This window comes from Miscanthus floridulus, chromosome 18 (genome assembly GCF_019320115.1).
Source record: "Miscanthus floridulus cultivar M001 chromosome 18, ASM1932011v1, whole genome shotgun sequence".
NCBI lineage: Eukaryota > Viridiplantae > Streptophyta > Magnoliopsida > Poales > Poaceae > Miscanthus > Miscanthus floridulus.
In genome coordinates, this window is record NC_089597.1 from 75,345,527 (window position 1) to 75,366,898 (window position 21,372).

The 21,372-nt window shown below is 50.6% G+C and overlaps 1 protein-coding gene across 5 annotated transcripts in view; it reads left to right on the top strand.

The window, feature by feature from the left end:
- LOC136523089 (protein SWEETIE-like) overlaps positions 1 to 21,372 on the top strand; it is a 43,004-nt gene that overhangs the window by 13,788 nt on the left and 7,844 nt on the right. For 4 of the 5 annotated variants that reach the window (XR_010776093.1, XM_066516865.1, XM_066516866.1 and 1 more), the window contains exons 12-24: positions 2,043 to 2,168; positions 3,856 to 3,959; positions 4,261 to 4,393; positions 4,489 to 4,595; positions 4,978 to 5,094; positions 5,174 to 5,341; positions 7,104 to 7,190; positions 7,323 to 7,416; positions 7,950 to 8,018; positions 8,119 to 8,241; positions 8,327 to 8,398; positions 8,481 to 8,585; positions 9,509 to 9,597. Coding sequence is in view for 4 of the 5 variants with exons in the window: in XM_066516865.1 (XP_066372962.1) it covers positions 2,043 to 2,168; positions 3,856 to 3,959; positions 4,261 to 4,393; positions 4,489 to 4,595; positions 4,978 to 5,094; positions 5,174 to 5,341; positions 7,104 to 7,190; positions 7,323 to 7,416; positions 7,950 to 8,018; positions 8,119 to 8,241; positions 8,327 to 8,398; positions 8,481 to 8,585; positions 9,509 to 9,597 (1,394 nt within the window). In the remaining variant the exon portion in view is untranslated. Of the gene's footprint in view, positions 1 to 2,042; positions 2,169 to 3,855; positions 3,960 to 4,260; positions 4,394 to 4,488; positions 4,596 to 4,977; positions 5,095 to 5,173; positions 5,342 to 7,103; positions 7,191 to 7,322; positions 7,417 to 7,949; positions 8,019 to 8,118; positions 8,242 to 8,326; positions 8,399 to 8,480; positions 8,586 to 9,508; positions 9,598 to 9,751; positions 9,880 to 21,372 lie in introns of those variants that run through there. The other variant, XM_066516869.1, reaches the window with a different exon arrangement.

A 21,372-nucleotide genomic window follows, 5' to 3' on the forward strand; every position in this document is an offset into this window, starting at 1 on the left:
TAAACATGGAGCTCCAAAATATCAAGAACACTAGGCTTAATCTTTCAAGGTGCTGGGTTGGGCTAGGCCTGCAGGGGCAAATATGGAAATGTGTATTGAAAACTGTGCTTTGAAAAGTATTTGCAAACAGCATTTTGGTGAAGCTTGTGAAATGTACAAAAATGGAGGGAGTAATTTCATAGGCAATATGAAAAACTTGATTAATTGCCATACTGTAATCTACATTCAATACATTTTATTCTTTGAATGGCGATGAAATACTTAATACTCCCTTCAGCCACAAGTGTCGTGTACTTGTGTTGAAGATGCATGGGCTAAAAAATATTACGCTGATGACCTATTTCTATTATAATATATTTGTACCTGATAAAAATATAATATAATTTAAGTGTCTTAGACAAATCTGGGCATGCCATTTTCTATTGGCCATCTAACTACCCATAAAGAAGTTACTGGTCAAATTAAGATATATGTCTCCATGTACTAGGAGGGCACCTGTTTCAACTGGTGGGAGCAATAAATTGCCGATGATGACAAGCTTATACAAATAAACCCTTGCATTTGGTATTCTGATTGCATTACATAGTGTACAACTGTACAATCCTGTTCCCTGTAGAGAAAACCCATAGTTTAGCACCCACTAGATCACAGTTTATATGTCTTAAAGCTCGTTTCATGATACCTTTTGTTTCCCAGTTCCTACATAGAAACACTTGCTGTGCACCTGATCTTAGTGGGTGCTGAGGCAAACTGAATGCTTGATATGGCTGGATTGGCGAGTAGCAATAGATGGGAATGGCAATGATAAACTGAACTTGTCCTCCCTCTGGAGGCTCTGAGTTTCTTTGGTTTATTGTTGTTTAATGTCAATTGTTCTGTCTTATACATATAGAGCTGACCCTAACAAGTAACAAACTTGCTAACAAAATGCTAACCAAATCAATCCAAAACAAAATCTTGAAACAAACTCTGAACAAACTCTCCTAGCTACTAGTGGAGGCTCGATCCTTCTTGCGCTGGTACTTCTTCCCCGAGAAGGCGTCCACAACATACTACTTCGCCTTTCATTATTTCCTGTATCGTTTGTTTGGCGAGTAGCAATAGATAGGAATGGCAACGATAAACTGAACTTGTCCTTCCTCTGGAGGCTCTGAGTTTCTTTGGTTTATCCTTATTTATTTAATCTCAATTGTTCTGTCTGTCTTATACATATAGAGCTGACCCTGTTGGTCCCTTGACTCCCTGCACAGGTGAGCAATCAGCTCACCCAGCTCACTCACACACACTACGGCTAGAGGTAGAAGAAAGGGCTTGAGCACAGCACACACAGCCGAGCAGCAGCTTTGCAGCTCTGAAACTGGCTTCAGCTGAACTGAATTTTGCATTGCACTAGGGTGTAGTATATATACAACTACATGTACCTCTATCAGGTACAATAAGGTATGGTGAGGACACCAACTACCTACTCTAAGGTACAAGACTTAGCTCAGCCATACTCTACACTACATGGCTGATGCAAACCACTACAACTAAGGCCTATTGCCTTACTGCTACAGCAGCAGCAGCGAGTGGACAGCCAGGGCTGACCAGCTCCATCTAATCTGCAGCAAAGAGAGATTTGGGGAGCAATTATGTCTTACAGACCCTAACAAGTAACAAACTTGCTAACAAAATGCTAACCAAATCAATCCAAAACAAAATCTTGAAACAAACTATGAACAAACTCTCCTAGCCACTAGTGGACGCCCGATCCTTCTTGCGCTGGTACTTCTTCCCCGAGAAGGCGTCCACAACATGCTACTTCGCCTTTCATTATTATCTGTAGCGTTTGTTTCATGCTAATGACTTGACAGTTGGATGCATTGGTAATCATTTTATTGCAGCCTGATGTTGATGTCCCTAGGCTGCTCACATCATGCATTTCATTTCTTGAAATGGAAACATGAAACTTGCTCCATGTCACATTCTATGTTTAATTATGTTATCATTTTGTTGTATGAAGCTGGTGAATGACCCTGATATCTACTTTTGACCATGTATAGGTCCGTGTGGAGGCAGCTTTAACATTGCGTGCTTTAGCAGAGGTTGACCCTACTTGTGTAGGTGGTTTAGTTTCATATGGTCTTACAACATTGCAAGCTCTTAGAGAGACTGTATCATTTGATAAGGTATATTACTTCCTATCAGTGACATGACTATCCCTATCATGGCTAATGTCTACTTTGGTAAATCTTTTCTGTGTTGAAGCTTGTATTGGGGATATATCGAGGTGCAACATGATTGGATATATTTTGCAGAATTTATTAAGTTACTCATGGATCTTAAAATGGCCGAAGTTAATCACTGCTAGTCAGTGGCTGAGCTTGGCTAGAATTACAGAGGGGATCAAACTAAATTAAACATTCTTTGTTTACATATTTTTTGTCAAGTAGTTTTATTTGCTTTCTTAAGAAATTGGGAGGGTACATAGCTCCTTTTGGCCTAACTTATGCTTCGCCTCTGATGCTAGAACAACCTTTTGCAGTTGAAGCTAGAAGAGTTAAAATTCTTAGTAACTGCATCTCTTATGGTGCTTTACAATCATGTGTGTTGTCTCCAGAATAGGAAAATCAGTGCACGATATGTACTGTCCATACAGAAGTACCACCCAAGCTGTGTACAGTAGTGGTGGTGGGTGTATGTAATTACCATTGTATTTTTATTTTTCTTCCTAATGTAATGATGTGCAGGTCTTCTGCATATTCAAGGAAAAAAACTGTGTGCAGTACATGCAGAAATGATAGACAGGATCTTGTACTGTGAAAAAATTGGAATTTGGCTCTCATGGCAAGTGGGTTTCGCCCGAATGCCATCAAAGTTGTGGGCTTTGCTCCAATGCCCTTATGAAAGGAGTCCCTCTAAAATGCCATAATCGAGATTCCAGCACTGAAGGGCGGGCCTAGTGCAAGCGGTAGAGTCTTACCGCCTGTGACCGGAAGGTCCCGGGTTCGAGTCGCGGTCTCCTCGCATTGCACAGGCGAGGGTAAGGCTTGCCACTGACACCCTTCCCCAGACCCCGTACAGAGCGGGAGCTCTCTGCACTGGGTACGCCGAGATTCCAGCACTCCTTTATTTTTTTCATCCAAATAACAGGACCTGGAATGATGTTTTTGCCCCTGTGATATTTTACATTCACCTCATCTCTCATCTGTTCATGCCGTTTGTGTGGTTCGTGCCCGTTCCGTCCGTGTATGGGGCTCTCGACGACCTGATGCCGGTGCCACTGCTCCAATCATCGACGGCCCAAACCCGCTCTGGACACCCGGACCAAGTTCCGTCTGCCCCAAGGCCCTAACCGGCCCCAAGTTCCATACCGAACGAGACGAATGACACGGACATGTGAGAGACGGGGATGAAGGTAAAATCACAAGGGCAAAAATGACATTCTACTTTATTTGGATGAAAATAATTAATTAAGATTAAGAGTGCTGAAATATCAAAATGGCATTTCAGAGACTCATTTCATAAGGGTATTTGGGCGAAGCCTACAACTTTGATGGCATTCGGGCAAAGCCTACCTGCCATGAGGGCAAACTTCCAATTTTCTCCTTGGACTGTTGTCTTGCTCTCAGGTTACTCTGTTGGAGGTCATTGCAAAAGTTCATTAGCCTAGTTCTGTACTTACAATTCCTATGTGGATGAACTGGCACTAGCTGTGTAGCATGTTGTTCAGTGCTTAATTGGTGGCATTGTCAATGGCTTTAGGTTAATCTTTCATATCAATTGTTTGCCCTCTTCTTGCTGTATTTACTATAACATTTTTCATACAGTTTGCTTTAACCTTTACTTGCTTGACAAATTTGGTTGTAATAACAGGGCAAAAGTTTGAACCTTGAGCTCGACTCACTACATGGACAGGCCACTGTGTTAGCTGCTCTTGTTGCAATATCGCCAAAGTTGCTTCTTGGTTATCCTGCGAGGTTCACCTCACTATACTTCAACATGCTTTCCTTGTTGTTTATCCCTATTAATAAATTTTAAACATTTCCATCCCATAAACTTGAAACATTTGCATTCCAGACATGGCTACAATCTAATCTGACATCTTGGATACTTCCAGAGTTTGCGAAATTCTAAGAAAAATTATTAAAATGATGCTGGCAGCCTAGCAGAACCAGTCAAAGATAGAATTTGCACATACTCGAAAATATATGTCTGGCCAAATATTATATCCCAGAATCATGTACTCCTGGCTCATTTTGCATGTTGAATATTATGCAGGCTGCCCAATTCTGTACTTGAATTATCCAAAAAAATGCTGAATTGTTTCAGTCGAAATCCAGTGGCTGCTATTGCAGAGCGTGAAGCCGGTTGGTTGCTATTAGCTTCTCTTCTAGCATCCATGCCAAAAGAGGTATTAGGGATACTTTGTAATTTGTAAAATAGGTATAGATATTTGATAGCGATGGGAGTGATGGGTCTTTCTATTATACATGACCATGTATGCAGGAGCTGGAAGACCAGGTGTTTGATGTTCTTTTGCTATGGGCTGGTCTTTTTACTGGAAATCCTGAATCTTACCTTCGTCATATACAGGATTGGGCATCAGAATTGCGGTGAGTTTTATTGAGTGCATGCGGACTGCACGAGCACCATTGTATGTTTTTGCTCTACTAATTCATAGGGTATTAGCCCTCATTTTTTTTCTTGAGAAATACCATTTTTTATCTTCTTGGATGCCCATACTAATGATCTAGTTCCTTGATGCTACTTTGTTTTACCCCTATAGTACATAATCAGCTTAAACATTAGGCAGTTGCACAAGGCAAATAGAATGATCACACAAGACAAAATTGCATTGGACAGCATCATATATGGCTCATTCCAACAATTTTACTTTTCGTCCAATTGATGGTATTCACTAATGTTTAGTGTGTGTGTATATATATATATATATATATATATATATATATATATATATATATATATATGCTGCAGGGTTCTGTCAGTTGCAATTGAGGCGCTTACTGCCTTCATAAGAAGTTTTGTTTATCCAGTTATCACAACTGCTGATGGTGGAATCTTGCTTAATCCTGTACTGGCCTACCTCGCCGGGTGCGTAAACATTTACTGATGCATTTCTATTCTGATGTGTATCATTTATGGTGCTTAATTCTGAAACTATATCGTTCAGAGCTCTATCCCTCATATCTTCGTTGAGATCTAAACAAGTGCCCAATGTAAGGTCTGCGCTGGACCTACTCACAACTAGAACATTGATGGCATATCGGTCCCTTTCGAATCCAGTGGTATATAAAACCGAGCACCAGCAGATGCTTCAGCTATGCTCAAGTCCATTCAGGTTTGTGCACCTCTTTGATTGCACTGCTATTGTCTTTAGACTTGACACAATATTATGCTTTGACTTGTTGAAATTATTAAATATATTGAATACTACACCTTTTTACTGTCAATAAATTTCGAAACCCTCTTGTGATTACTTTGAAAAACAATTCTATAGTCTAGGCCACTGAACTTATTTTTGTGCAATCCAGATGCCTAGTCTTGTTACTTTTGAGTCTGCCTACTACTCAGAAACTGTAGTTAGGTCCATTGATGACATGATTACAAATTTGTGAAATCTGGACTTTTAGTTAAAACTTGACATCATTAAGAATGATTGCCAATATTATATGAGGAAACTCTTGCTGAAATAGCAAGATCCTAGTTTTCTTCCTGAAGGAAGCATGAAATTTTGAAATTTCATTCAACCACTGGCATTGGTACACACAAGAAAGTGCACTTGCAACTAAAAAAGAACCACCAAAGGGCGACCAAACTCCTGCCTGTGTGACATGCTATCTACTTACTCGAGGATGTGGTAAACTTCTAGTGGTGCTAGCAGGCTATGCATAAATCACTCATGTGTTGCTGTTGTAACTTCCATTGATGATTTTGATGAACAAGACATAATATTTGAGACTTGCTTGCCCTCTAAAATGCCAAGATGATTGAATGTTAAAACCTATTTGAAAATGTTTTAGAATGCATCACACAGTTTTAGAACACACTGCACATGATCACTAGCATGGTTCATCCAGACATTCAAGGGTGATGCTGTGGCCAACGAGAGTAAAAGGGCCACAAAGCTGCTTTCGCAAACTCGCAATCCCCATCCCTGTTGCTGCTGAAGGCCAGGCCTTTGCTGAAGCACGGGGTTTTGCCGGCATATCTGCTGGACCACTACATGATGTGTTGACCTGCACTGGGCAATGCTGGAAGGAAGCCAGGTGGCACTGGGAGGGAAGTAAGGAGGTGCGGGATGCGGAACTGCAGGAGAATGGGTGGGATTTTCGAAAAAGTAGTGGTGACGTATCACTCAATTTGTTGAACTGCAAGCATCGGTGGTGGAGCTGACTTGTCATTCTGTGTGGCTCTAGGAAGCTCCAGGCTTTAGGCTTACCATTTACTCGAATGCCTTGGGCCAGGTGGGCTGATGGCAAGGCTCATAATTCAAGGAGGCTCACCTTGGCACTACAGCCAGCATGCAGTCATGCACAGCAGCAGCCAATTATGTGTCTGATATCCCTTGTACAGATGCAGCTGCAGCAGTATGGATTTCCCTCTATGGCGTCGCTCTGGCGTCTGTCACATAGGTTGGGCATCTAGGTTGTGCCCAGGTGCTGCATCTCACATTACTGCCTTAACAACTGTTAGCAGTAGCTCACTTGTATTCCAGCGCAATGTACAAGAAGTGTCAATATATGCAAAGAAACCCTGTACAGTGGATAAATTACTACCCAGTACACATATATCTAATGACAAGCATGATTACTATCATATTTGATGGAATTGCATGTAAGTTGTATCTATTCACAAACTTAATATGCATGTAAAATTGTGATTAGTTGTATTGCACTTGCACGCTTACTAATTGCATCTTTGTGTTTGAATTACCAATCTGCATGATTGCTTCTTTTGATAGATTTTTTTCATGAGTGCAACTTTTTCATGAGTTTAATCTTTAGAAATTTCCAGCTACTATAACTTCCTCATCCCACTCTGGAATGTTGTATTATCTGCCTTTTCTTCTGTGTACTTAAAATGATGGTCGATGTAATTAGTGATCCTTCTGGATGGGAAGAAAGCTCATGCTTGAAGTTTTTGTTGGATAAGAGAGATGCTTCGCTGGGTCCATGGATACCTGGAAGGTATTTGTCAAATATGATTTATTTTGTTTTTCTCTAACTGGCAGGAGAGCTGCCTGTCATTAGATTAGAAGGAAAACAATACAAAAATTCTCTGGACTTCTTTTGTATTTTTTGATGGAGTTTTGGCTACAGGGATTCATTTGAGGATGAATTACGTGCTTTTGATGGTGGTGCTGACGGGTTTCTACCGTGTGTGTGGGATGATGAAATCAGCAACTTCCCTCAGGTAGCTGTCTTCTTATATTTAGCCTGAGAAGCAGTACCCTCACCCCTGGCCAATTCTGAACTAGCGTGAACGGGTTCTAGAACAAGCTATTTAGCCTTAGTGACTAAGACTGTTGTTGTGCATGTTAGGTTTTTTCCTCATAAGTTTTCCCTTCTCTAAATTGCACTTCAAACCCCCTTCAGAATCACGAAATGGGAGTACAGTGCCATTCTGAAAAAGAACAGTATTATTTTCTTAACTGCATTTTTCTTGCAAGAGCATAGTAAGCCAAAATTGACTTGCTAATACTGCAAAGAAGTATGGTGGTTAGAAAACAACATCCTCTCTTAGGATGACAAGCGAGCCCTAGGAATATTTTTCATTTTCATAGATATTGTATTATTCCAACTTGCACAATCTTTGTGTTGTTAATTGGAATTTTGATTAACTGTTAGTGCCATTTAGTATAGTTAAACTATCGTTATGCTTCCATGTGACTTTTGCTAGTCAGGTGCAGATTCTGAATAATATATGGTTCTTTTTCTTATATGAAGCCAGAGTCAATTCGCAAAATGCTTGTCAACCAGATGCTTCTCTGTTATGGTTCCATATTTGCATGTCAGGTGCAATCTTAACTTCTGGGATCCACTCATGTTTTTATTAGAAGATTATCCCTCTGCTGGATAGTTTTCTACAATTATATTTTAACAAATCCATTAACAGGAAAACACTGTCAAGATAAGCCTCTTGAACAATCTTGACCAGTGCCTGAAGTCTGGGAAGAAGTACCTGTGGTTTAAGTTTCTCGTTACAAATGCATGTGTTGCTCTATTGTCAGGGTTAAAGGTATTTATCACATTTTTATGTATTCTGACCTCTAACAATATCATCTATTCCCTTAGTTACTAATATTGTACATGCTATGTTCCAGGAATTCCTCACTTTACGTGGTGCTAAATCATTGCCAATTGATATATTAAGTATGATCCAGTCCATATTCAAGGTAATGCGATACACAATATTTGACAGCTTATAATTTCGATTCCTACCACCCATCTTCAAATTTAACATGGTTGTTGCTTTAGGCCATTTTAGTAGAGCCTGAAATTTCTACAGCACAGCGGCGAGCAGCATGCGAGGGTCTCGGTTTATTAGCACGAGTTGGGAATGATATCTTTACAGCAAGGATGGTTTGCTCCTTTATTTTGTTTTCATATTTTTTGAGATTATTTTCAGTGTTAACATTTAATTCCCTTACATATCCATCTCTCTGGTACGATACACAACATTGATCTTTTACTTTTGAATTTTGTTGTCAAGATTGAAGATTCCATAAAAAAAACCATGTTCTGTTTGCCTGTTTTCTAGTTTGATTGCTGATTACTACTATCTCAATTCTCAACAAGTGATTTTGTCAAGTACTTTTCATCCATAGTGTTTGAGTTCATGTTTTGAGTGCTGTTTCGATGTCTAATTTATATATTTTGTTGACAGTGCATGTAATGAATTCATTTTCTTTTCTCGACTTGACCCCCCCCCCCTCGCACCCCCCACCCCACCAACACACACACCAAATGTTCAAATCCTGGCATCTATCCCTGATACCGGCTTTACATGAAACTGGGCAGTTCAGTCTGGTCGAAATGGTTCAAATGTAGGGGTGGTCCACACAGAAACCAGACTCTAAGTGCTGGCTGTGTGTTTTCTGTTTCCTGATTAAACCTCCGCTTTTCTCTGCTTCTTAAAACTATGGCCTATAACATGCAGTAAACTAAAGGAAGTTTAAAATTTACATTGTTATGCGCAATTTTATACCAGTGCATGTTCTGTAGAGTGAAAAATTCTCAAAACTATAATTCTGTTTTCTAGCATGTTCTATAGAGTAGAAATTCTCGAGATTGTAATCTAGTTTTCTAGCACTAAATTCTTTCTTGTCTCAATTTATTAATTTGAGCAAACCTTGTATGTTTTTGCTTGTGTAATTTACACGCTTTATATGTCAATACAATTATTCCTCATACTTTATCTGGATCAGATTTTACATTTGTTTTCTCCCCTGATAGAGTTCCCAGTTTCTTCTTGCTAGTGATGGAAGTAATTTTTCGTTTGCTAGGCTCACTCTCTTCTTGGAGAGCTGGTAACAGCAACAGATCTGGGCTATACAGCTTCGGTTGCATTTTCACTGGGTTGCATCCATCGAAGGTAAGTTTCGTATCTAAAGATATTTCTTTGTATTAATTCTGAATCTCAAAATACCAGTTAATAATCTCCATCGGGTTGGGTGTATTCGTGCCCATTTGTTTCAGTTTTATAATTCATTGTTGACTTTGAGAATTGTGTCCTACTGTTCATATAGGAGGAATAGATGATTGTATTCCTGGGCCTCGTGAGCAAATTATATACGAGTACATTGCTTGGGGGGCAAGAAGCCTTCCTTCGAGATAAGACAAGGCGGGAGGGAATACATGATCTCTGGAGGTATCCCAATATACTCTACCTGCCCCCCCAACCCAAACCCGCGCGCGCGTGCGGCAGTCACAACTGGAGGTGCATACTGTGAGACTGGAGAAGAGGCGAGGCCGAGTAGCCGTGGTCGACGTAGCCAATGTCAAGGTTGTCACACATGAAGCATGTTAGTCGCTGAATTCTTACTCTTGGTAGTAGCAGAATTCTTACTCTCATCGAGAGAGGATGACACTAGGAGTTGGGGTAATTTTCTGGTTTATTTCTCACACAAATGCAATGCCAACCTGAGGGGTTGGGGACACATATTTATAGTGCCAACCTGAGGGGTTGGGGACACATATTTATAGGCTGCTAGCCAGCCAAGCATATGCCAAGATGCTAGTCCTAGATGCTAAGATGCTGTCCTAGATGCTAGTCCTAGATGCTAAGATGTTGTCCTAGATACTGTCCTAGATGCTAGTCCTAGATGCTAAGATGCTGTCCTAGCCAGTCAAGGATGCTGTCCTTGCTGCAGTCCCACAAAGACCAGCCAACACAGAGACTTATCCATCATTTTTCCCCTAAGTCTTATGCGTCGTCTTGTGGGAAAGTTGAACCATCCCGGTCCTGGAGCAGAGCTCAAGGAACTTGATCCTCCCAAGAGGCTTGGTAAGCAGGTCCGTAAGCTGGTCCTTGGTGTTGATGTAGCTCGCCTTGATGCTCCCTTCCTCCAAACAGCCTCGGATGAAGTGGTACCTCACCCGGATGTGCTTACTCTGTTCATGGAAAACGGGGTTCTTTGCTAGGGCCAGAGCGGACTTGCCATCCATCCTGAGCTCCACCGCTTTAGTGTCTCTGCCGAGGAGATCACCAAGCAGTCGAGCGAGCCAGAGCGCCTGAGTCGAAGCGGTGGAGGCCGCTATGTACTCGGCCTCGCAGCTAGACAGGGCCACCACCTGCTGCCAGCTAACGAGGCACTTGCCGAGGAGGAAGAAGAGGATCCCGCTCGTGCTCTTGCTAGTGTCGATGTCGCCGGCGTGGTCGCTGTCGCTGTACCCGACGAAGTGTGCCGCCCCAGGGTCTCCTCCATGGTCTCGAGTCCCCGCAACGTAGTGGATGATCCTCTTCACAGCCTGCTGGTGCTCCGTCGTCGGTCGCTGCATGAACCGACTAACGTAGCCGACGGAGAATGTCAAGTCTGGCCGTGTGTGGGCGAGGTAGCGAAGGCTCCCCATAAGACGCCGGTACTGCGTAGCGTCCACCTCCTCCGTCGTGCTGTCACGGCTCAGCTTCAGCCTCCTCCATCAGAGTGAGAGCTGAGTTGTTGTCGGTGAGCCCAGCTAGCTCAACGACGCGCTTGGCGTATGCGGTCTGTCGAAGCGTGATCCCGGAGTCATCCTGGTGCACCTCGATTCCCAGGTAGAAGGAGAGAGGCCCCAGGTTACTCATCTGGAAAGTGGCCTTCATCTCTTCCTTGAATGCCGCCACCTCCGCATCCTTGGTGCCGATGATCACCAAGTCGTCGACGTCGACACCCACCAGCACATCATTTCCTCCACTGCTCCGTCGGTAGATGGCCGCCTCGTGTGGGCTTTGCTCGAAGCCCACCCCCTTTAGCATGGAATCCAACTTGGCATTCCATGCCCTCGGTGCCTGCCGCAAGCCATAGAGGGCCTTGCGCAGGCGGAGCACCTTGCCCTCCTTGCCGGGGATCACAAATCCCGGCGACTGGTGCACGTAGACCTCCTCCTTCAAGTCGCCGTTAAGGAACGCCGACTTGACGTCCATGTGATGAACACGCCAGCCCTCCTGGGCAGCTAGCGCTCGTGCCACTGCCACGCCTCGTCACCCCGACGAGCAGCGAGACAGAGGGGTTGTGCCACCTGCACGTTAAGGACATAGACTCGATTTGCGCTTCTGGATACCTTGGCAAGAAGGCGGCGACGGCGATCCCAAATCCTCATGACTCCATCCTCAACCACCACGCGCGAACCGTTCTCATCCAGCTGTCCCAAGCTGATGATGGAGTTCCTCAACGCGGGGATGTAGTAGACTCCGGTGAGCAGCCTGTGCTCACCAGACACGGCGGTGAAGATGACGGAGCCGACGCCCTTGATCTCCACGCCGGAGGCATCCCCAAACTTGACGGAGCCTCGGACGCTAGAGTCAAGCTCGGTGAAGAACTCCCGTCGACCGGTCATGTGATGGGTGGCGCCGGTGTCGAGGCACCACCCGTCAGTCTTGTCGTTGCCGGAGCTGTCGCCGAGGAGGGCGTGTGCTTTTGGCTCGTCGAGGTGGAGGAGAGCCGCTGCGGCCGGTGCCGCTGGAGGTAGCTCGATGCTGGCATGTGCCATGAACAGAGCCGGCTCCTCCTCTGCCTCGACGAGCAAACGGCGGGGGGTCGAGGGGGGGGACGCCCCCTCGCGGGTTTCAGGGCAGCGCCCTGAAACCTCTCGGCATTTCATCAATCGCATCAATGAAATCGCTATGAAATCGCTATGAAAAAGTAACAACAGAACAAGACTAAACTAGTACTCACCTGCAGGGATCCGGGGCAGAGGGCCGACCTGGCGCCGGTCCGGGGCAGATGGCGGGGCGACGCAGAGGGCGGCGCGACCCTAGCGGAGATGCGGAGCCGGTCCGGGGCAGAGGGCGGCGCCGGTCCGGGGCAGAGGGCCGGTCCGGGGCAGAGGGCGGCGCCGGTCCAGGGCAGAGGCCGGCGGGCGGGCGGCTCCTCGGGCGGACCTGGAGGCGGGCGGGGCGGCTCCTCGGGCGCAGCGGGGCGGCTCCTCGGGCGCGGCGGACCAGGTAGGGTCGGCGCGGCGGACCAGGCAGGGCCGGCGCGGCGGACCAGGCGGGGCCGGCGCTGGGCGAGGCCGGCGCTGCGCAACCCTGGCGGAGATGCGGGGCTCGGCGCTGGGCGGCGGTGGTCTGATGGAGTGGTCGAGTGGAGGGGAGGTGAAGGGATAAGGTTTGGGGTTCTCAACCCGAGCGGAGCGGCTCCGTCCGCCAGATTTCGACGGAGCAATCGAACCCACATATTGGAGGAATATTCTCCTGGGGTCGAACCCAACCCATCCCAAACCTCCATCCAAACAACCAGAAAATGGGTCGAACCCATTCGGGTTGGCTCCAGCACTCCAACCAAACAGACGGTAAGATGCTGTCCTCTAGTCTAAGATGCTGTCCTAAAAACAGAAAAACAGCCACAAGGACCATGTGAGCAACAACAGCCCCACAAAGACCAGCCACACATGACTTATCCATCATTCTCCCCCTAAGTCTTGTGCGTCGTCTTGTGGGAGAGTTGAACCATCCCGGTCCTGGAGCAGAGCTCAAGGAACTTGATCCTCCCAAGGGGCTTAGTGAGCAGGTCCGCAAGCTGGTCCTTGGTGTTGATGTAGTTCGCCTTGATGCTCCCTTCCTCCAAACAGCCTCGGATGAAGTGGTACCTCACCCGGATGTGCTTGCTGCGTTCGTGGAACACGGGGTTCTTTGCCAGGGCCAGAGCGGACTTGCTGTCCACCCTGAGCTCCACCGCTCTAGTGTCTCTGCCGAGGAGATCACCAAGCAGTCGAGCGAGCCAGAGCGCCTGAGTCGAAGCGGTGGAGGCCGCTATGTACTCGGCCTCGCAGCTGGACAGGGCCACCACCTGCTGCTTGACCGACTGCCAGCTAACGAGGCACTTGCCGAGGAAGAAGAGGATCCCGCTCGTGCTCTTGCTGGTGTCGATGTCGCCGGCGTGGTCGCTGTCGCTGTACCCGACGAAGTGTGCCGCCCCAGGACACCTCGGGTAGTAGAGGCCGTGGTCGAGAGTCCCGCAACGTAGCGGATGATCCTCTTCACAGCCTGCTGGTGCTCCGTCGTCGGTCGCTGCATGAACCGACTAACGTAGCCGACGGAGAATGCCAAGTCCGGCCGTGTGTGGGCGAGGTAGCGAAGGCTCCCCACAAGGCGCCGGTACTGGGTAGCGTCCACCTCCTCCATCGTGCTGTCGTGGCTCAGCTTCAGCCTCTCCTCCATCGGAGTGAGAGCTGGGTTGCAGTCGGTGAGCCCAGCTAGCTCAACGACGCGCTTGGCGTAGGCGGTCTGTCGAAGCGTGATCCCGGAGTCATCCTGGTGCACCTCGATTCCCAGGTAGAAGGAGAGAGGCCCCAGGTCACTCATCTGGAAGGTGGCCTTCATCTCTTCCTTGAATGCCGCCACCTCCGCATCCTTGGTGCCGGTGATCACCAAGTCGTCGACGTAGACACCCACCAGCAGGGCATTTCCTCCATTGCCCCGTCGGTAGATGGCCGCTTCGTGCGGGCTTTGCTCGAAGCCCATCCCCTTTAGCGTGGAATCTAACTTGGCATTCCACGCCCTCGGTGCCTGCCGCAAGCCATAGAGGGCCTTGCGCAGGCGGAGCACCTTGCCCTCCTTGCCGGGGATCGCAAATCCCGGCGGCTGGTGCACGTAGACCTCCTCCTTCAAGTCGCCGTTAAGGAACGCCGACTTGACGTCCATGTGGTGAACACGCCAGCCCTCCTGGGCAGCTAGCGCAAGGAGGAGTCGCACGGACTCCATCCGTGCCACGGGAGCAAAAGCGTCTTCGAAGTCGACCCCCTCCTGCTGCACGAAACCTCGTGCCACCAAGCGAGCCTTGTGCTTGACGATGGCGCCGGCTTCATCCCTCTTCAACTTGTACACCCACTTAAGGGTGATCGCGCGGTGACCACGAGGAAGGTCAGCAAGCTCCCAGGTGCGGTTCTTCTCAACCGCATCCATCTCCAACTGCATCGCGGCGCGCCATGCCGCGTGTCTCTCGGCCTCTGCAAACGACCGAGGCTCGCCGTCGTCACACGCAAGGTGCAACTGCGCCTCCAGGTCGTGAGGCACCGGTCCCGGCACCGGCTGGTCGCCGAGAAGGTTCTCCACCGTACGGTACCGCAACGGCTCACCGTCGTGGTACGCGTCGACGCGCTCCTTGTCGTGAGAGAGCGGAGTAGCGAGCTCAACCGGGTCGTGCTCGACACGAGCTGGTGGTGTAGACGTGCCCGGAGTGGTGCCTGTCGGTGCTGGAGTGCGTGGCGCTGCCGGCTGTGGTGGAGCCGGCGAAGAGCTCATCGCAGCCGAGGTCCTGGCTGGAGAGCGTGGTGCTGTCGGAGTAGCAGGTGTCGGGGTCGGTGGAGGCTCGGAGACTGGGGTAGACGCGCTCGCCGAAGAAGAACTGCCTACTCCCCCAGCTCCCTCGAAGTGGACGTACTCGATAGTGAAGTCGTCGTACGTCGGAGCTGAGCCGTCGTCCACTGCCTTGTCCCACGCCCATCCTCGCCCTTCGTCGAACACAACGTCGCGCGCCGTGCGCACACGCTGTGTCTTCGGGTCGAGGATGCGGTAGGCCTTCGAGCCCTCCGCGTAGCCGATGAACACTCCCGGAGTGCTCCTGTCGTCGAGCTTGCTGATGTGGCCAAGCTCCTTGGCGAATGCGAGGCAGCCGAAGACCCGCAAGTGGGAGACCGCCGGCTTGCGCCCATGCCAAGCCTCGTACGGCGTCCTGCCGTCGAGCGCCTTGGTAGGCGAGCGGTTGAGGATGTAGACGGCCGTCACCACCGCCTCTCCCCAGAAGATAGCCGGCATCCCCCTCTGCTTGAGGAGGGCCCGAGCCATCCCCACAGTCGTCTGGTTGCGCCGCTCGACGACGCCGTTCTGCTGCGGGCTGTACGGCGCGGAGTAGTGGCGCTGAATGCCCTCGTCAGCGCAGTACGACGCGAATTCAGCCGTCGTGAATTCGCCGCCGTTGTCGGTGCGCAGCACGCGCAGCTTGCGGCCGCACTCCGCCTCCGCAGCAGCCTGCGCGCGCCTGATGGCGTCCGCAGCCTCTCTCTTGCTGCCGAGGACCATCACCCACATGTAGCGGGAGAGGTCGTCGACGAGCAGCAGGAAGTAGCGTCGTCCTCCCGGTGTGGCCGGTATCACCGGGCCACACAAGTCCCCGTGCACAAGCTCGAGCCTCTCCTTGGCTCGAAAGCTCGCCCGCTGGGGAAAGGGGAGTCGTCTCTGCTTCGTCAACACGCAGACGTCGGAGAGCTGCTCCACATGGTCGAGGCACGGCAGGCCTCGCACCATCTCCGTGGCACTGAGCCGCTTCAGGGCCTCAAAGTGAAGGTGCCCGAAACGCTCGTGCCACTGCCACGCCTCGTCGTCCCGACGAGCAGCGAGACAGAGGGGTTGTGCCACCTGCACGTTAAGAACGTAGAGTCGATTTGCGCTTCTGGATACCTTGGCAAGAAGGCGACGACGACGATCCCAAATCCTCATGACTCCGTCCTCAACCACCACGCGCGAACCGTTCTCATCCAGCTGTCCCAAGCTGATGATGGAGTTCCTCAACGCGGGGATGTAGTAGACTCCGGTGAGCAGCCTGTGCTCACCAGACACGGTGGTGAAGATGACGGAGCCGACGCCCTTGATCTCCACGCCGGAGGCATCCCCAAACTTGACGGAGCCTCGAACGCTAGAGTCAAGCTCGGTGAAGAACTCCCGTCGACCGGTCATGTGATGGGTGGCGCCGGTGTCGAGGCACCACCCGTCAGTCTTGTCGTTGCCGGAGCTGTCGCCGAGGAGGGCGTGTGCTTTTGGCTCGTCGAGGTGGAGGAGAGCCGCTGCGGCCGGTGCCGCTGGAGGTAGCTCGATGCTGGCATGTGCCATGAACAGAGCCGGCTCTTCCTCCGCCTGTGCGACGTGGGCCTGGCCGCGTCGTGGCTGTCGACAGTCCTTGGCCCAATGGCCAAGCTGGCCGTAGTTGCGGCAGGTGTCGTCTCGTGCCGGCTTGTGCCTGCCGGCGGCGCCGCCCTGGGCGCCTCCGCGGGCATCACCCTCGGCACGTCCTCGCGCCCCGGCCTGGGCGTCTCTGCGCGCCTTACGCGGCTTGCCACGCTTGCGGCCGCCTGTCGCGGAAGAAGGCTCCCCCTTCCTCCGGTCACCCTGGCTGGCAAGCCACTGCTCCCGAGTGAGAAGGAGCTTCCCGCCAGTGGTGATGGGCCCCGAGAGGGACTGTGGCTCATCACTGTCGACGACCTTGATGCGACCTATCGCCTCCTCGATCGACATCGTGGAGAGATCCAGCAGCGACTCGATCGAGTGAGCCATCTCTTGTACTTCTCGGGGACGCAGCGGAAGAGCTTTTCGACAGCTCTCTCCTCGCCGTAGGTGTCGTCGCCGAACTGCACCATCTTCTGCAACAGAGTGTTGAGACGGAGAGCAAAGTCATCAACGTCCTCACCTGGCTTGAAGGCCAGGTTCTCCCACTCCTTGCGAAGTGCCTGCAGCGTGGACTTGCGGGCGCGGTCGCTGCCGATGCGTGCCGCAGCGATGGCGTCCCAAGCCTCCTTGGCAGTCCGCTTGCTGGTAAGCGAGAACTGCATCTCGGGCGGGACTGCAGCGATGAGAGCATCCAGCGCCCGTCGATCTAGGTCGTAGTCGACGTCGCCATACCGGACTGCCTCCCACATGTGCCGCACCTGGAGCTTTACCCTCATCACCGCAGCCCACTCGACGTAGTTGGTCTTGGTGAGGGTAGGCCACCCACCGCCGGGACCGACGTCCCTGACAACAGCCTGGAGCCCGTGGTAACCACGGTACCGATTCGGGGAGAGAGAGCCACGCTGCCTGTGAAGGCCGCGCTCTCCATCGACCCGTCGGTACCGATCCGGGGAGAGAGAACCACGCTGCCTATGAAGGCCGCGCTCTCCATCGACCCGTCCGCCACCGTTGCCGTGCGCGCCTCCTCCAGGAGCGCCACCGGCGCGTCCGCGCCTGTCTGGGCTGCCGCCGCGCTCGTGGGCGTGTGCGGCTGCCCCAGGAGCGCCACCGCCGTGCGCGCCTCCTCCAGGAGCGCCGCCAGCGCGTCCGCGCCTGTCTGGGCTGCCGCCACGCTCGTGGACGTGCGCGGCTGCCCACTGCGCCGCCCGCGCTCGCGCTGCCTCCCTCTCTAGCAGCTCGAGGTCTGCGTCGGCGGTGTCGTCAGCGGAAATGGAGCTGCCGATGCTGCCGCGCAGAGCCTCGACCTCCGCCGCCGCCGCACGCGCTGCATTCGCCGCCGCCGCCGCGTCCGCCTCCGCTCTGGCTGCTGCCAGCTCCGCCGCTGCCAACCTCGACGCCCTTGCCGCCGCCGCAGCGGTCTCTGCCGCCGCTCGCTCGCGTTCCTCTGCTGCGGCAAGTTCGGCCTCCTGCCGACGCCGCGTGCTCGAGGCGACCGAGCGCTGAGACTGCCCTGCGGACATGACGCGCTACCGGGGGGTTGCTGCGTGGGGAGAGGGCTGCTTCAGACGAGCTGGGAGAGGAGTGAACAGGAGCGGCCGGAGCTGCTGCTACTCTCAGCTGGGGCTGTTGCGAGGCTGGGCAAGGGGATGAGCAGGAGATGCTCAGGCTACAGGATACTACGGCTCTGATACCACTTGTTAGTCGCTGAATTCTTACTCTTGGTAGTAGGAGAATTTTTACTCTCATCGAGAGAGGATGACACTAGGAGTTGGTGCAATTTTCTTGTCTATTTCTCGCACAAGCTCACACAAATGCCATACCAACCTGAGGGGTTGGGGTTACATATTTATAGGCTGCTAGCCAGCCAAGCATATGCCAAGATGCTAGTCTAAGATGCTAGTCTAAGATGCTAATATGCTGTCCTAGCTAAGATGCTGTCCTCTAGTCTAAGATGCTGTCCTCTAAGATGCTGTCCTCTAGTCTAAGATGCTGTCCTAAAAAACAGAAAACAGCCACAAGGACCATGTGAGCAACAACAGCCCCACAAAGACCAGCCACACATGACTTATCCATCAGTGGGCGTGCGCGGCTGCCCACTGCGCCTCCCGCGCTCGCACTGCCTCCCTCCTCAGCCGCTCGAGGTCCGCGTCGGTGCTGTCGTCAGCAGAAACAGAGCTGCTGATGCTGCCGCGCAGAGCCTCGACCTCTGCTGCCGCCGCACGCGCTGCATCCGCTGCCGCCGCTGCTGGGGAGGGAGGCAATGCACGGCTGTTGGGCGGCTGGGAAAAGAGATGAGCAGGAGATGCTCAGGCTCCAGGATAGTACGGCTCTTATACCAGTTGTTAGTCGCTAAATTCTTACTCTTGGTAGTAGCAGAATTCTTACTCTCATCGAGAGAGGATGACACTAGGAGTTGGGGCAATTTTCTGGTTTATTTCTCACACAAATGCCATACCAAACTAAGGGGTTGGGGATACATATTTATAGGCTGTTAGCCAGCCAAGCATATGCCAAGATGCTAGTCCTAGATGCTGTCCTAGATGTTCTTGATGCTAGTCCTAGATGCTAAGATGCTGTCCTAGATGCTAGTCTTAGATGCTAAGATGCTGTCCTAGCCAGTCAAGGATGCTGTCCTTGCTGCAGCCCCACAAAGACCAACCAACACAGAAACCTATCCATCAAAGCAATGGGCGCAAAAGAGCCGCCATGAAGGGGGTGATACCAAAGTCGATGCAGGACAGACGAAAACAACAATGCAATCGAGGCAGGAAGGGTTGTTATAGTCAAGCCGCCATGGATGAAGCATACTGCATACGCTGGGGTTGCTAGGCTTGGGAACACCTCGTGACCGATGACACGCACCAGTGTCATACTAGGTAGAGGGCCCCAACCATACGCCAACATCTAAGGTAACAGTAGAGAGGGCCTTGGCGATGGTTGCAGTGCACAGAACGGCGGGGGTAAAAGGTGGTGAGGGCAAGCCTGCTGTTGTCGGAGTAGACGAAGTAGGTTTAAAATAGACGATGACACTGGTGATATGGTTGTGCTAGACGAAGGTGATGCAGTGTGGGGGGAGTAGACGCTGCTGTTATGGTTGTGCTGGATGACGGTGATGCAGTGTGGGGGGAGTAGACGCTCCTACTTGGAGGCGAGCCATGCCCAAAGTCATCGTTCGGAGGCAAGGTATGCCAGTCATCGATGCACAGGGGATGATGATGTAGATGCAGTGGCGAGTGCCATCATGGACAGAGGCATGCCTGTGAGGGCGTGTCTCCTTCGGTGGCTATCATGTGCAGTGGTGCTGTGACCTGAGGAGGCGACATAGCAATATCGGCCCTATTGTTTAGAGAGGATGCACATAGTACTCGACTAACATCACGGGAGCCAGGAGGATCGCGCACAATGGGCTGATCGGATCGAGCACGCGCGAGGTGGGACAATGATGGAAGAAGTCGGTGGAGGCGTCCTCATTTGTGGTGGCAATGATGAACAAACGATGAACATGGTAGTTAGTATCATGACACATATCATAGGATCATATGCTTCTACGATACTACTAGAGTTGAGCGACACGAATTGGTGTGTGGATCGTTTTTGGATAGAGTCGTTGTGGGATTGAGATATAGAGGGCAGTATTGATAGAATCACGACACAATTACGATATCATGCGTCTCCAGTGCTAGTTGGCGACGAGTCCTCCACATCCGCACAAGCACGACATGCTAGCCGAGCATAGTTGTCGACGAGTCCTCCACACCTGCACAAGTGCGACATGCTAGCCGAGCCAACATCCTGGTGACCTACAACTGTAGGCCATGGATGAAATCAGGAGAGATGTGAGAGGAAAAGAAACACAAGGAAAAGATGGCGAGAAGGAAGGAACAGATAAGAATGACGTCGGTGGACTAAAAAAGTCTTCTCTGATGCCTGCTTTGTAGTACTTGAACTAAGTAGTGGGGCACAAGTCGCTATCAGAACTGACCGGTCAGTCAGTCAGTGACTTCAATATTATTTTTTGCGGTATATGGAATTAGTATTATTTTTTTTATGGAATGTCTATGTATAGTTACTAAATGTATTTTTTCTGATATATAAGTATTAAAACAATTAAAAAACAAAATTTCATAGTTATCCCAATACTACGATAAGATCCTACGATCCGTATCTAGGATCCTGATCCTAACAACCTTGGTGATGAAGCCGAGAAGCAACACTAGGAAGCGTTCCCTCAGCATTGCGTCATTGCATGCTCGTCCAAGCCGCGTGGGCGAGGAGCAGAGGCTGGTGTTGTTGATGTTGATGTCGGAATAGATACATGCGAGGTCGACGGGCAGTCGGCGATTCAACCCCGATCAGTGATGGGGTAAATCGAATAGGGATACAAGCAACAACAAAGGCGACACACAGCCCACCGTGTGGGCAAAACAAACTGGGATACAAGCAACAACAAAGGCGACACGCACCCACCAGGACGCCGAGCGGTGCGGGTTGACGGTGGATCCTGCGTGGCCATGGCGCGGGGAAAGTCCCAGTCTGTGACAATGTAGGAGGGTGTTAGAGCGCATGGTCGGGACACACCTTGGCCTGTCAAGAGGGTGCCTGAGCGCATGGTTGGGACGCGCCCTAGCCTATCTGCCACCACAGCGGTGTGGGGACGAGGCGTTGTCTTGCAGCATGGAGGAGGCCGGTGGTGCGAGGAGGTAGGCGATCTGCTACTGGGACCCACACTAGAACGACGATGAGGGCGGCAGATCAATAGGATATGCCCCTAAACAAGAGCGCTGCCCT